Source organism: Montipora capricornis, chromosome 11 (genome assembly GCF_036669925.1).
Source record: "Montipora capricornis isolate CH-2021 chromosome 11, ASM3666992v2, whole genome shotgun sequence".
Lineage (NCBI taxonomy): Eukaryota > Metazoa > Cnidaria > Anthozoa > Scleractinia > Acroporidae > Montipora > Montipora capricornis.
This window is the reverse complement of record NC_090893.1, coordinates 9,413,187-9,428,348: the sequence shown is the minus strand read 5'-3', so window position 1 is coordinate 9,428,348 and position 15,162 is coordinate 9,413,187. Positions and strand designations below refer to the sequence as shown.

Below are 15,162 nucleotides of genomic sequence, written 5' to 3'. Positions count from 1 at the left end.
TTCATCCCTAGCCGTACTTGAGCATCCTTAATCATCCCTAGCCGTACCTAGGCATCCCTAGCCGTACTTAAGCATCCGTAAGCGTACTTCAGCATCCTTCTTCATCCCTAACCGTACTTAAGCATCCTTTATCATCCCTAGCCGTTTTTAAGCATACCTAAGCGTACTTAAGCATCCTTCTTCATCCTTAGCCGTACTTGAGCATCCTTAATCATCCCTAGCCGTACCTAAGCATCCCTAACCGTACTTAAGCGTCCTTTATCATCCCTAGCCGTACTTAAGGATCCGTAAGCGTACTTAAGCATCTTTCTTCATCCCTAGCCGTACTTGAGCATCCTTAATCATCCCTACGCATGCCTACACGTACCTAAGCATCCATTTTTATCCTTAGGCCTACTTAAGCGTCCTTGATTATCCCCAGCTATTCAGTTACAGTGAAATACATCTGTTAAACTTTGGAAAATGGGGAGAGATTACCATAAAGATCGTTGTATAATTTAACTTAGACGTTATTTGTTATAAAAACGTACAGAAAGCGGTTATCTCTTATTATCACTGCTACTAAATTTGCAAATGGAAACAACGAGCCCCATTAGGGGATATCAGGATACAGGATATTTAGGTAACCATTTTTCGGCATACTGGATATTTGGGGGGGGGGGGGAATTAACGGGAAACAGGATATTTAGGCCAAACATTAATGACATACGGGACATTTAGATCCCCCCTGCCCTAATGGGGCCTCAAAATTCAGAACAGGAATGCTACCAGAATGTCAGATTTAACTGGACATCGGCCGCTTCATTCGTTTGCTTTGGTTTGTGTAGAAAACAAGACAGAGTAACATGTGTTTGTGTTTTTGATTTACTTTTATATTTGGCTGTCTTAGGCTTTTTTCATAATATTCTTTTTACATTTTTGATTCCTGTACTAGAAGGAATAGACGAGTGTCATTGACTAACCCTAACCCTAACGAGAAATATCCCTATTTGATGTGTTTCTTGACGTTGAAAGGCCCAAAACAACAACGGCCAGCAGGTGTAAGGTACAGGTCACAGGTCACTGTTATTATATTTCTATGCAGAAACCACCCAAAACCTACACCAAAACCAACGTTCATGCTAAACACCGTTTTTAGGACTAGGTTAGGCAGTAATAAAGCGTTTGGGTGGTTTCCGTATTGGTAGAGCAATGACCTATATGACCTGTACTTTCGACCTGCCTTGATTACAAAACAAACTATATGAGTAAAATCTCGATAGACAAATAACTAATTAATTAATATCTTGCAAGGAATTCCTCTCTACATCCAAGTTCGATAAGTTAGGGGATATTGTCCAGCCTAGATATTATTTAAAAACGCGGCTTAAATACTCTTAAGGATGATTGATAACGCCTTAGTACGGTTAGGGATAATGGTTGACGCTTAAGTACGGCTAAGGATGATCAGGGATGCTTAGGTATGCTTAGGGATGACCAAGAATGCTTAAGTACGGCTAGGGGCGATTGAGGATCCTTAAGAACGCCGGCTAGGGATGATTAAGAATGCTTAAGTACGTTTGGGAATGCTTAAGTACGGCTGGGGATGATTAAGGATGCTTAAGTACGGCTAGGGATGATAAACGATGCTTAAGTACGGTTAGGGATGAAGAAGGATGCTTAAGTACGCTTACGGATGCGTAAGTACGGCTAGGGATGATAAAGGATGCTTAAGTACGGTTAGGGATGAAGAAGGATGCTGAAGTACGCTTACGGATGCTTAAGTACGGCTAGGGATGCCTAGGTAAGCTAGGGATGATTAAGGATGCTCAAGTACGGCTAGGGATGAAGAAGGATGCTTAAGTACGCTTAGGGATGCTTAAGTACGGCTAGGGATGATTGAGGATGCTTAAGTACGGTTAGGGATGCTTAAGTACGGCAAGGGATGATAAAGGATGCTTAAGTACGGTCAGGGATGCCTAGGTACGGCTAGGGATGATTAAGGATGCTCAAGTACGGCTAGGGATGAGGAAGGATGCTTAAGTACGCTTAGGGATGCTTACCTACGGCTAGGGATGATTAAGGATGCTTAAGTACGGTTAGGGATGCTTAAGTATGGCTAGGGATGATAAAGGATGCTTAAGTACGGTTAGGGATAAAGAAGGATGCTTAAGTACGCTTACGGATGCGTAAGTACGGCTAGGGATGATAAAGGATGCTTAAGTACGGTTAGGGATGAAGAAGGATGCTTAAGTACGCATAGGGATGCTTAAGTACGGCTAGGGATGATTAAGGATGCTTAAGTACGGTTAGGGATGCCTAGGTACGGCTAGGGATGATTAACGATGCTCAAGTACGGCTAGGGATGAGGAGGGATGCTTAAGAACGCTTAGGGATGCTTAAGTACGGCTGGGGATGATTAAGGATGCTTAAGTACGCTTACGGATGCGTAAGTACGGCTAGGGATGATAAAGGATGCTTAAGTACGGTTAGGGATGAAGAAGGATGCTGAAGTACGCTTACGGATGCTTAAGTACGGCTAGGGATGCCTAGGTACGGCTAGGGATGATTAAGGATGCTCAAGTACGGCTAGGGGTGAAAAAGGATGCTTAAGTACGCTTAGGGATACTTAAGTACGTCTAGGGATGAGTAAGGATGTTTAAGTACGGTTAGGGATGCTTAAGTACGGCAAGGGATGATTAAGGATGCTCAAGTACGGCTAGGGATGACGAAGGATGCTTAAGTACGCTTATTGATGCTTAAGTACGGCTAGGGATGATTAAGGATGCTTAAGTACGGTTAGGGACCCCTAGGTACGGCTAGGGATGATTAAGGATGCTCAAGTACGGCTAGGGATGAGGAAGGATGCTTAAGTACGGTTAGGGATGCCTAGGTACGGCTAGGGATGATTAAGGATGCTCAAGTACGGCTAGGGATGAGGAGGGATGCTTAACAACGCTTAGGGATGCTTAAGTACGGCTGGGGATGATTAAGGATGCTTAAGTACGGTTAGGGATGAAGAAGGATGCTGAAGTACGCTTACGGATGTGTAAGTACGGCTAGGGATGAAAAAGGATGCTTAAGTACGCTTAGGGATGCTTAAGTACGGCTAGGGATGATTAAGGATGCTTAAGTACGGTTAGGGATGCTTAAGTACGGCAAGAGATGATTAAGGATGCTCAAGAACGGCTAGGGATGAAGAAGGATGCTTAAGTACGGTTAGGTATGCTTAAGTACGGCAAGGGATTATAAAGGATGCTTAAGTACAGTTAGGGATGCTTAGGTACGGCTAGGGATGATTAAGGATGCTCAAGTACGGCTAGGGATGAAGAAGGATGCTTAAGTACGCTTAGGTATGATTAAGTACGGCTAGGGATGATTAAGGATGCTTAAGTACAGTTAGGGATGCTTAGGTATGGCTAGGGATGATTAAGGATGCTCAAGAACGGCTAGGGATGAAGAAGGATGCTTAGGTACGCTTAGGTATGCTTAAGTACGGCTAGGGATGAGTAAGGATGTTTAAGTACGGTTAGGGATGCTTAAGTACGGCAAGGGATGATTAAGGATGCTCAAGTACGGCTAGGGATGAAGAAGGATGCTTAAGTACGCTTAGGGATGCTTAAGTACGGCTAGGGATGATTAAGGATGCTTAAGTACGGTTAGGGATGCTTAGGTGCGGCTAGGGATGATTAGGGATGCTCAAGTACGGCTAGGGATGAGGAAGGATGCTTAAGTACGCTTAGGGATGCTTACCTACGGCTAGGGATGATTAAGGATGCTTAAGTACGGTTAGGGATGCTTAAGTACGGCTAGGGATGATAAAGGATGCTTAAGTACGGTTAGGGATGCCTAGGTGCGGCTAGGGATGATTAGGGATGCTCAAGTACGACTAGGGATGAAGAGGGATGCTTAAGTACGCTTAAGGATGCTTAAGTACGGCTAAGGATGCTTAGGTACGGCTAGGGATGATTAAACATAGTTAAGTACGCCGCCTGGGACCACTATATGAGTGACTACACCGGACCACTATATGAGTGCCTACACCAAGTAGTTACCGAAGTTTTCCAAGAGCTTCGTAAAATCACATCGATTTTACTCCCTTGGATCATAGGTGACCCCTATTTTTTTAATCATGAATCACTTCCTCTACTTACTATCTACAAAAATATGATAAAATGAAAAAAATCTCACCGTAAGAAGTTATCTTTTTTTTAAATTTTCTTTCCTCGTGCCATCGAATTCCGGTAGTGGTTGCAACGGATAGAGGTTACGAAAACGCTCGTCCAGGATGAACTCTACTGTTTACGACATCCCTAGCGGCATGAAATTGTCTTAAAATCCCACCCCTAAAAACCTATGCACGGAAACCTTCACTCTAACAGTTTATTTTTAGGATTTTCGATGGATGAGCAGATGAGGCTACCTTTCGTTATTATGACAGATTTATCGAAATTAAGGCATTTTTCCACTGCCATTTTCTCCGAAACGAAGTCGGTGACCCCCAATTTTTTTTATATTTTTGGAGTAAGTACTTTATGACCAAACTCTATGGGAGAAATGAAGAAAATCTCACCGTAGGAAGATTTTGGCGCGAACGTCCTTAAGATTTTAAACACTATTTAATGCAAAAGGAGAAATTTTCACAAGTCAACTGAACTTAGCGACAAAATCAATGTATACTCATCGTGGCAGAAAAGTGCTTTATGAAAGTGTGAAAAAATTCAGCCCATCTTAAACAACGATTTTGTTCCAATTAATTTTGCTTAAAATAAACACTGTGCCTCCTAAAATATGCACGTGAATATTTCAGACATTGGCCGTTTTTATACTAGAGACGCATAATTCGTCTGGGACGAACTTGGGCAAACTTTTTTTCTGCGTCTGTTAAATTCGTCTAGTATAAAGACGGCCACAAGACGCATTATGCGTCTGGACGAAGAATTTATTTTAGTGCGTCTTCGAAGACGCACTAAACTGGAAAGTTCGTCCAGACGCATTATGCGTCTAGTGCCCGTCTTTATACTAGACGAAATTAACAGACGCAGAAAAAATGTTTGCTCAAGTTCGTCCAAGACGAATCATGCGTCTCATATAGTTCGTCCCGTCTTTACACTAGACGGATAACATGAGAGACGCATAATTCGTCTGGACGGATTATGCGTCTCTAGTATAAAAACGGCCATTTAATACATTGGTCTGAAGAAACTTCTAAAAACTTGAAGGTTGTTTTAGGTTCGATTGGTCAACAAGGAATATCAGAGTACTGTTACGCGAGTTTGGTTCAATGAGTAGCATGTTGTATGCAAATCTGGTGAATGCTCTAAGGAATTTTGTGTTTTTGAAAGTGTTCCCGTTTCCCTGAACAGTGTCACGCATGACCATCACCTGCACCTATTTCGATTGTAAATTAATAATTCGACTTGCGAAGAAGAGCAGTTATTTCCCCGCGGAACTTGAGACATTTGAATGAAAATTCCCCTGAAAGTGACTGTGTCTTGACTTAGTGATTTTACTTCTTAAGACCTTGCACATGATTCCGATCGTGCTAGAGCAGAAATACTTTAGGGTCTGACGTGAAGTCGTGAAACGCAAGGATTTCCATGTCAATCAAATGGCAGGCTACCATGTTTTGGCTGCTAATGGCTACGGACAATGCAAAAGATTTGAACCATTTGAAAAAGTTTTTTAAAATTAAAAAAAGGAAAACTAGACAATGAAAATGATAGTATAAAGTGGTCTGCCACAGGTCCCACTTAACAAGTGTGGAAATTTTTTTTTGTCTGACCAGGGTGGCTGCATGTCAGGTCAAAGCTTTAATTATCCCTAGCATGACATATGACAGGCTTTTGGGGGAAAATCATTTGCAGGCTTGTATAATTTATTCATTCTTTTAGTAACCTTGGGGAGCTACATGTACAGGTGTAGGTAGGTGTGATAAGATTAAACAATGCTTTGCAACCATTGTTTTCTTGCAGAACATTACCGCAATTAAATGGGCTGCGGCATTCGGTTGCTTTCGTCTTTGCCTTGGTTGCGGTTTTCGTCCAGCCTAGGTGATTTCGCGGTAAACACAGTTCTCATTTGGGTTGTTTGGCAAACATGTTGCATGTGTCATAGTGTTCAATGTAATCATGCAGTGATTTCTTAATTCATGGATGGCTAATAAACAACTTCTTGAGCTCGTCTGAAGCATCGTTTTGTTGCAATGTGGGCACTGTGGATCTGCTCTTTAACTAGGAAGCTCAGTGATTACTTGGGTGACTAAATCACAGTTACTGGGAATGACAGTTGACAACAACCTGATGCACCTAGCTCCCACACATACTGAAGGTCAAGAAATCATTTGCTAGTAAGTTAAGACTACTCAAGAAATCAAGATTTCTTGCCAGAAGCGTTTGCCTAGACCTCTTTTTTAAAGTGATTCTGCCCTCTTTGACCTGTGGTCTTATCATACATGGGGCTGGTGCTGTAACAGCGAAATACTTCAGTCTCTGGAATGGCTTCAATGCTGAGCAGCTAGACTTATTTTTAACTTTTCTAATGAAATGGAGTCAAGCAAAGTATTAAAACAAGAGTAATGGTCGAACCTGTTTTCTGACAAGAAATCTCCAATAGTATTTTTATTTTGTATCCTTGTTCAAAGTGTACATGTACCACAAACAATTACCAGATCCTGTATCTGAACTCATTATATCGAAACGGACTGTAGGGTATACAGCTGTACGTTACAAGTACCAGCTTCACTATTCATCCTGCATAATTCAACGATGGTTTGTGCATGGAATTGAAGAGAAATTTAAATAATTATTATGATGGTACAAAATGTGGACCCCTAACTGGACCTCCTTCTGTACACCACTTGGGAGAAGAAAGAAAAGTCAGTAGATGGTTTTCACAGTGACATCATCAAATTCTAAAATCCAACTTGCAAGGTCTTCTGAATTTTTATCGAAAGGAGGTTGAAGACGACCTAAAAATAAATATTTTCTCAAGTTTCCAGTTCCTTGACGTCTTTCATTTCAAAAATAGAGCATTTTGAATTTCTGCATTGTCACTTTGGGTGACACTGGCCATGATACAAATCTATTAGGTTGCAAAAAAAATCTATCCCTATGAATCTCAGTAGTTTGAGCCTTTCAAGTACATTAGGAGATGTGTTCATACACAATGGACATTATCTCACTAGAGAAAAGTAAGCGCTTCTATCGCAAAGTGAATTCCAGATGTTCTTGTTGATTACTGGCCACCATATTAATTATATTGATGGACCAAATGACATCTCCTTACAAAACTCTCTAAAGTTGTGTGAAATGCTTCTACAAATAACTTGGAAAGAATGTACTGCACAGACCTGAGAATTAGACAGGTGGTTAAAAGATTTGTTTCCTACAATATTCCAATTTCTTGGCCTTTTTCAGTGAACAAATTTGAATTTTTTGTTGTTGTTGCTGACACTAAAAAAATAGAGCAGGCTCTAATCTTCTGTGTAACAAGATCATACTGTGCATCTTAATTCTTGCATTTGTGCTTAGCCTCATTTTGAGTCAAAGTTTAAAGATTACATAATTATAGTTTGGAAAGAACTGTGAGATTCATTTTTTGTAATTATTGTCCACACAGCTGGAGGGTTATGTACACTATTTTTATTTTTGTTGGCTGTTTTAAGCTTCACTGGCCATAACAAGCATAAAAAATGCAAAAAGTTTTGATTATGTGTTGTCATAGCACAACTACCAAAGCAAAACGATCATACTACCTAGCTATACAGGCTGTAGAGAGGTTTCTACACTTAATTATGTATTATTCAACTAAGAAGTCTATGAAAGTAGCCCAGCTGGCCACCTGGCAAGCACTGGACTTAATTTTGAGTGCCGTTTCATTGGGTGCCTCTGATCTGTAAGAAAAACATGGTACATGTACTAATTGAGCTATGATCGATCGTCGCATGCAGTTACGAATGCAATTTTAGCAATTTGCGTAGGGAAGCCCGAAAAATTCAGGAGTTCAATGGGGTTTGAACCCATGACCTTGCGATGCCAGTGCAATGCTCTAACCAACTGAGCTATAGACCTCGTTCATAGTGGTGGCCAAATAAAATATTCTTTTGCTCGCTATGACAAGCATATTTCAAAAGAATATTTGTTTCAAAATGAGGGCAGTAGGTCTAATTAACATAAATACAAAAGAGTGTAAAGGTGGTTGCCACTTATGAAAGTGGTCTATAAAGTCACTGATGCTGGGAGCTGGTCATTCTTGGGTTCAAATTTTCCTGTGATGAATGAATCAAGGATCATAATTTTTTATGTGCAGTTAAATAAATATGATTCATTAATTTCATATAATTATCATTGCATTCATGGTACTAACAGTATTAAACTGTTGTTGAAGTTGTTGATTCAAACTGGGCTGCTATCAATGATGCAGTTCACAAAATACCTATGTTCTCCACAGAGATGCATAGACATGTTTTAAAATTAATAATTCCATCTTTTTTTAATGTTGGTTGACCAAGGATTGACTATTGCTTCAGTGAATTAAAATTAAGCTTTCAGCATTAGTGGAGGAATTCATTCTGTCTCTGCAGCAAAGGTGAAGCAACATTACTATAAATTAAATGTTCTTTTCACTTCTAAATGTCATTGCCCCCTGTTATTCACACAGGTAATAATACCAGCACGAACACAAGCTGTGGTGGGACCCTGTCTATGGCTACTGGGGAAACTAAGTCATTTTACTGTTATCCTCCAATTGTTGGTCAGTATGTCTCTGTTGTGGTACCAGGAGACAACAAAATTCTGACAATTTGTGAGGTTGAAGTGTATTCCACACCGCAAACTTCAAATGGTGTCACAGGTAATTGGATTTATAAAATAATTCTTTTTTTATGCCTACTGTATATGAACAGAGTTTTTAAATTGTGAATTGAGCCACTTACAGTATATTCAATTAAGAAATAATTTGGGAAAAGCGTGTGTGAAAACAAGAATATTGTGTGTGGTAAAAGTGGCTTCAGCATTTAACTTCCTATGTCATCCAGTACTTGGTCCTTTCTTTGTTGATCCTGTGAGTTTGAGTTTCTTTATGATACCCATAACACTTGTGGAACTGACTTTCAAAATTTGTCCTTTTAATACCTTTAACACCTACAATCGGTGACAAAATTGTTGACACATTGACCATTTCTACCCCCTATGCCACATTTCTTCTATCTTTTAGCCTTCTTTGTTAGTCCAATTTGCGCCCTTCCCCCCAAACAATGTTGTAGTGTGATTCTCGGGATATTTAGGTACAATTAGGCAACATTGAATGGGGAAGGGGGGGTCTTATCAATAATTTAGAGCATGATTCAAATTATAGTGGTATTTCACACTTGAAAAGAAATGTTTAAACACAATGTGTTAACTCATTTTGTTGCTGATTGTAGCTTCTGGGTGAAGGTTTTGTCGATAAATTGCTAGTGTAGTTTGATACTGTGGGCATGACGCTCAGGAGTAAACGGCCAATAATTAATGGTCCAGTTAAGTGGGAGGATCAATTCTTAACCTTTCATCTATACACTGTAACGCGCACTTTAAATATTCATTTCTTTCATTCATCAGTCCTTTCACGGCAACACATGAGCCCAACAAATTTTCCGACCTCCCAACTGAGTGGCTTTGTAGCTCAGTTGGTATAGCATAATTATTGCACCGGCATCTCAAAGGTCATGAGCTTGAATACCATTGAAGCTGAAGTGACAATTGCTTAAATTGTCCAGTTACAAGGATGCAAGAATCACTTCACTCTTTTGTCTATAACCCGCACTTCAAATATACATTTCTTACTTGTAAGTCTTCACGTTGAGCTAATTTACAGTTGAAATCACAAACATTGTCTTGTTATTGACACTTAACTTTAGTGCTCGAAAAGATGCAGTAGATAGTGTTATTTATTGAGAAAAGGTGTTTATGAACTAGGAATTGGGGTAGAGATTAGAGTTTTATGAAGGCATGTTGGGAGGTAATCTTTTAAGATGTCAAATTAGTGAAGTTACTCTAGGGAAACTGGAAATAAAGGCTCCTAGCTAGCGCATCTGTATTTTTCTCTTGATTTAATTTCAGCCTGTAGAGCAAACCCAGTTGGAATCTCAAATAGTGCAGTTGTACGCAATCAAAGATTTTCAGCTTCCTCATCTCTGGGCAGTTTCCTTCCTTCCAAGGGGCGTTTGAATGGAGCCAGTGCCTGGATTCCCAGCAGTACCAATAATAACAATGACTACCTGCAGATTGATCTGGGATCTGTGTACTTTGTTTGTGCTGTGGCCACCCAGGGAAATCCCAGTGCAGATGATTGGACAAAAACCTACAAAGTAGAGGCCTCTTTGGATAATGCCAATTGGCAAATGTATCAGGAAAATAACATAGTAAAGGTACTATGCACCTCTTGTGATGTACTATGTACTATGAGCATGTACATTTATTTTTAGTTTGTTAGATGTTCAAGGATTTAATTTTGATGTTGGAATTAGCTACGTCTCATTCACACACTTGCTACATTTTGTACAATAGAGAAACTTTAACAGCATCACAAAAGCTTCATCAAGTGCTGTAAGTTATACCTACGTTTTGACTTTGGTGTTTTCAGAGCTTGTAAAACAAAATTAATTTAATTCAAGAAAAACACATCTAAGTAACCAAGCTGGAACGGAGGCAAACCACAGATGATTATTTAGACAAGTACCATAACGGGGGAGTTAAACCAAAGGCATAAAATTTCTATAACAAACTCTAGGTAGTGGTGAGACCCAGAGTTGAACTTGATATCACCAAAGTCCAGTGCCCCATGCATCATAAAACCGTTGGTGCCAACACAACTCGCACACGCAGCCACAATCACTTTTATCATTCACTAGTCTGAACTACACTGTACATGCACCTCCCTAATTGACAGCAATGGGAAACAAATCAGCTGGTCCATGGTCTCTAAATTGTTAGAGTTGTCATGATAGTAAAACACAAACAAACTAGTCGTGAAGCTAACAACTCAGGGACATACAGTTTTTTAGGGATTTCAAGTTAATTGGTATGCCTGTGAAGGATTTAATAGGTGCACTTGGAGAGTGCAAATTTAAATCAAGCCAAACTATCTGGTTATACGGGGCACAGAAGATGTAATTACACTGTTGGTCTAAAATGTGAAGAAAAAAGTGGAAGTACACTTTGCTATCAAGCTAGTTCACAGGCATCCCACTTTTAATAATCTGAAAGGAGCAATTCTGGGAGGAGGGAACCAGATGGCTATTTTACAAAGCATGATGGAGTTGAATCTAGGACAACCAGAAACATATTGACAAATCCAAACCAGAGGTGAGAACAGGATTTGAACCCAGGCAACCACATGCAAACCCAACTCCCCAACCACTGGTCTATGCCACCAGGGTCTGCACTCTACATGTACATTGATACAACGTTACTGGATCAAATCAACCTTTTATAAAAATGCAGTTTAATTTCATGCAGTATGTTTCAGTTTTCGTAATACAGAGAAATATATATATTATTGCTGCATGTGTGCAGGTAGCAAGAAGACATCTTCACAGGAAACTACTTACCCCAAGCTGTTATCTCACATAGTGCTTGATGTGAGGGAGTTGACTATGGTTCCTAAAGATGGTGTTGTGGGAAACACCAATGAATCATTTTATTCAAACAAACAAAGTACTTCCAGTTTGTTGTACAGTTATGAATGGAGTGCCCTAATTAAAGGTCCCACATTTCTTATCCTTCCTAGATATTTTCAGGAAACAGTGGCCGAAACTTCATTGTTAAAAGTGATCTTTACAATCCGCTTGCTGTCAAATTCATTCGATTCTACCCTGTGGCATTCAACAGCAGAAAAGCACTAAGAGTGGAAGTTTATGGATCCACGCAAGGTACATGTACACTTTCCAGTTATAAAAATCAAGAGTTTTTGCTTTAGCAACATACATGTACACGTAACCGCTTTACTGCTTTTTTTGTGGTTACTTAATGTTATTCTGAAGGAAGGGAAAAGGTTGGCAACAATTAAAGAGACTCACTATAGCTCCAGTGATTATGTCAACAACATCCACAAACTGATGTTAAGGTTTATCATCACCGTGAGAACTGAAAAAAGGTTCACACAAAATTACACAGTCATATCGTAACAGGGTCAGAAGAACGTACAAGTGAGATTACATTACAGACAAATTAATGTTTGGTTACATAGAAAAGTTAAAATTACATGTTCTGAACAAATATAAAAACAGAGAAATAGAGACCTACAGTAGAAACATGTTACACACGATTACAGCAAAGTTAAGCGGCACGGCTAAATAATTGTGTAAGCTAAAACTAGTTAATTATGCAGAGGCAAAATAATTACCTTGGTGCTGTCCTTGCAATCACTGAAACAATGTTAAACACTTGAAAAAACTTGATGAAACTTAAAGCTGGAAACTTGAAAAAACTTGAGAAAACTTGAAGCTGAAAAACTTAGACTTTGACGTTGACTTGCTTCGCTTATGTCAACAAAAACTAATGTAAGTTACTTGCTTGCGAAGAAATGTCGTGATTACTGTCGCGTGACAGAGCTGCATCATATCTACAATGTATGGCATAAAGTCTAGCTTGCACATCCTGGTAAAAGGCTCTCTACTCTCTTTTGGGGGACATTGGGGGAAAACAATGGAAAGACTCAAAAGATAACTTAAATACATAATATTCTAAAGCGCAATACCGTAAGGGAAAGAAGGCTTCTTATGGTAAATTACTTAACGGTAGTTACACTCACCAAATAGAGAAATAGCCTTATGCAGCCCAATATCAATTTCGGTAAATTAGTCATTGGATTCCTCTGATGTTCATTTCAATTTGTGGTGTTGTCTTTAAGGTATCACGATGCAACCTGCATACAATGTAATTATGAATTATAGAAAGTACGTAATTGAGTCCCCTTTTACCAGGGAAGGGGCTTTTATTTATTACAACTGAAGGCAAATGGTGTTAATAGAGAGGGTTGTTCATCATGAAATGCAGCCATTTGACCTTCGTGTCTATTAGATACATGTACAAAGCATGGCATTTGTGCAATCATTTACAGTGAGAATTCTTCCCTGTTTCTTTTTTTTAATTCAAGGCAGCTCTCCAGGATGTACAGTGACTTATACAGAAAGTTCTTCTGATCAAATGAGCAGACTGTAGAGCTTCTTTCAGGGATCGTAGATTTCCTAGTAATTTCAGTTTTCTACCTGTACAGTTGTCCTTTCTTCGTTGACAAAAAAATGGGTTTCTGTTTCATTTTTATGAAGCTGATGCTACATATAAATGTCATGATCAATTAAGTTATTAGATTTACAAACCACTTGTTTTAAGATGTTTATTATGTTAAATTCATCATTGCTGCAAAGTTCTTTAAAGCTCTCTTAGAGAAAAAGAGGTATATAATGTACCTGGCTATATATTTTTTCTTTTTTTGCAACTTCAATTTCAGGTTGCTTGTCAACAGTTGGCAATGAAAGAGGTGTAAACCCACGCCCTTTTTCAGTTACAGCATCATCAGAACTTGATGACACTCACAAAGAAGGCTATAGTCGTCTCTATGGTATTAAGTCATGGTGTAGCAAAATTGTGTCTCCACCTCAATACTTACAGTTTGATTTTGGGAAAGTCATTACAGTTAGTGGCATAGCAACACAGGGAGATGATGTTGTGGACAAGTGGGTAACAAGCTATGGTATCAGCTATGGATATGATGGACGATCTTGGCTAAGTTATAATATTGGGCAGGTAAATTTACATGTACATGTATGTAAAAGGCAAAGTCTTATCCCCAACACAAAAACAATAGCGATCTAGATCTTTAGATGGGAGGATGAGTACAACTACGGGTAGAAGTTTTCCATTCTTAGCCCACTTCGAAAAATGTCGGCTCCAAACCTTATGCACAAGCTCAGTACGGGAAACTCATACTTGAAGTTGTCCTTGTCCTTCGATTTAAAGGTCCTTAATGGCTTAGTCTGGCTGATCACAGGCATCCCGTCGTACCAAGGCACTGGCTAGGATATTTTTTCTCTGCTGTGTTTCACCAACTAGAAGGTCGATTTGTTCGAAGTATCTCCAGTCGTCATGATTGATACTATGTAAGAGAAGGGCATCACTAAAGGCCGGAATCCAGAAAGCAGAAACTAGAATCCAGAAACAATTTGCGAGAACTACAACAAGTTACTCACTCATTGTACGTTCTGCTATATAATCTGCACACTCAAGTATTTAACTCTGAGAAAATGTAAACTGTAAAATGGATCCGACCTTGTTATTCTGGATACTAGTAGTAGCTATCGCTAAGTGCCAACGAAACAGTCAATATAATACATAGTTTGCAGATTTGTATCAGAGTTCCAAAATACCCAACAGTAGTTGTAATTTTTTTATTCGAAAGTACTGCAACTCAACTTATCTAGTTAACAATAATACAATAATAGAAATTGCACACTTAATTTGTATCTCCAACAACGTAGATGCCTACGTGTTTTGCAATAATATGGAAAGTGTAGTGCTGCAATTTTTGAACGGCCGTAATTTTAACAGGAATATACAATAATTAAGTTGAATAAAATCAGTGCCATGTAAAAAATTGCCAAAGCATTTTCAGACTTTTCAGTGTGAAACATGTAATGGGGAATCAAACTCTCTCGCACATGAAAGTTGTTTCACTAGCTAGTCTTGTAGAATTTTTATTTTGCAAGATACATGCAGCCATGAATTATAAGTCAAATAATTTGATCGATGAATTAGTGCAGACAACACATTTCCTTTGAAAGTTAAATTAAATTGTTCGCAATTCAATGGTTACAAAACGAAAAAAAAAAACTGCCCTACTCGCAAGCCAAAATCCAAAATTGACAACATCGGCCGACAAGAACACATACGCCGGTGTTCCTTTGAGCTCGTTCACTCAATATTGAACACAATGGTTCGAAAATAAATATCAAAAACTCAAACCAAGTGTACAAAACTCAGTGGTCAGGGAAATGGGAAAAAATGTGTTTTCGCTCACCTCTAAACACAAGATCATCAATAGCCGTGCATGTCATGCAAGTTTGTCAAAGCTGCTCTACTCGCAGGCCGAAATCCAAAATTGACAACATCGGCCGTCAAGAACATGTACGCCGGTGTAGCTTTG

At 39.2% G+C, this 15,162-nt stretch overlaps 2 protein-coding genes across 3 annotated transcripts in view; one reads left to right on the top strand and one right to left on the bottom strand.

Annotated features, from left to right (window-relative positions):
- LOC138022879 (receptor-type tyrosine-protein phosphatase delta-like) overlaps positions 1-15,162 on the bottom strand; it is a 282,480-nt gene that overhangs the window by 106,828 nt on the left and 160,490 nt on the right. The gene's annotated exons all lie outside the window — the stretch shown is intronic.
- The window catches only part of LOC138022883 (uncharacterized), a 62,611-nt gene that overhangs the window by 24,238 nt on the left and 23,211 nt on the right, over positions 1-15,162 (top strand). For both annotated transcript variants that reach the window (XM_068869885.1, XM_068869886.1), the window contains exons 7-10: positions 8,641-8,832; positions 10,080-10,387; positions 11,749-11,890; positions 13,471-13,766. In XM_068869885.1, the coding sequence (XP_068725986.1) occupies positions 8,641-8,832; positions 10,080-10,387; positions 11,749-11,890; positions 13,471-13,766 (938 nt within the window). The remainder of the gene's footprint in view (positions 1-8,640; positions 8,833-10,079; positions 10,388-11,748; positions 11,891-13,470; positions 13,767-15,162) is intronic.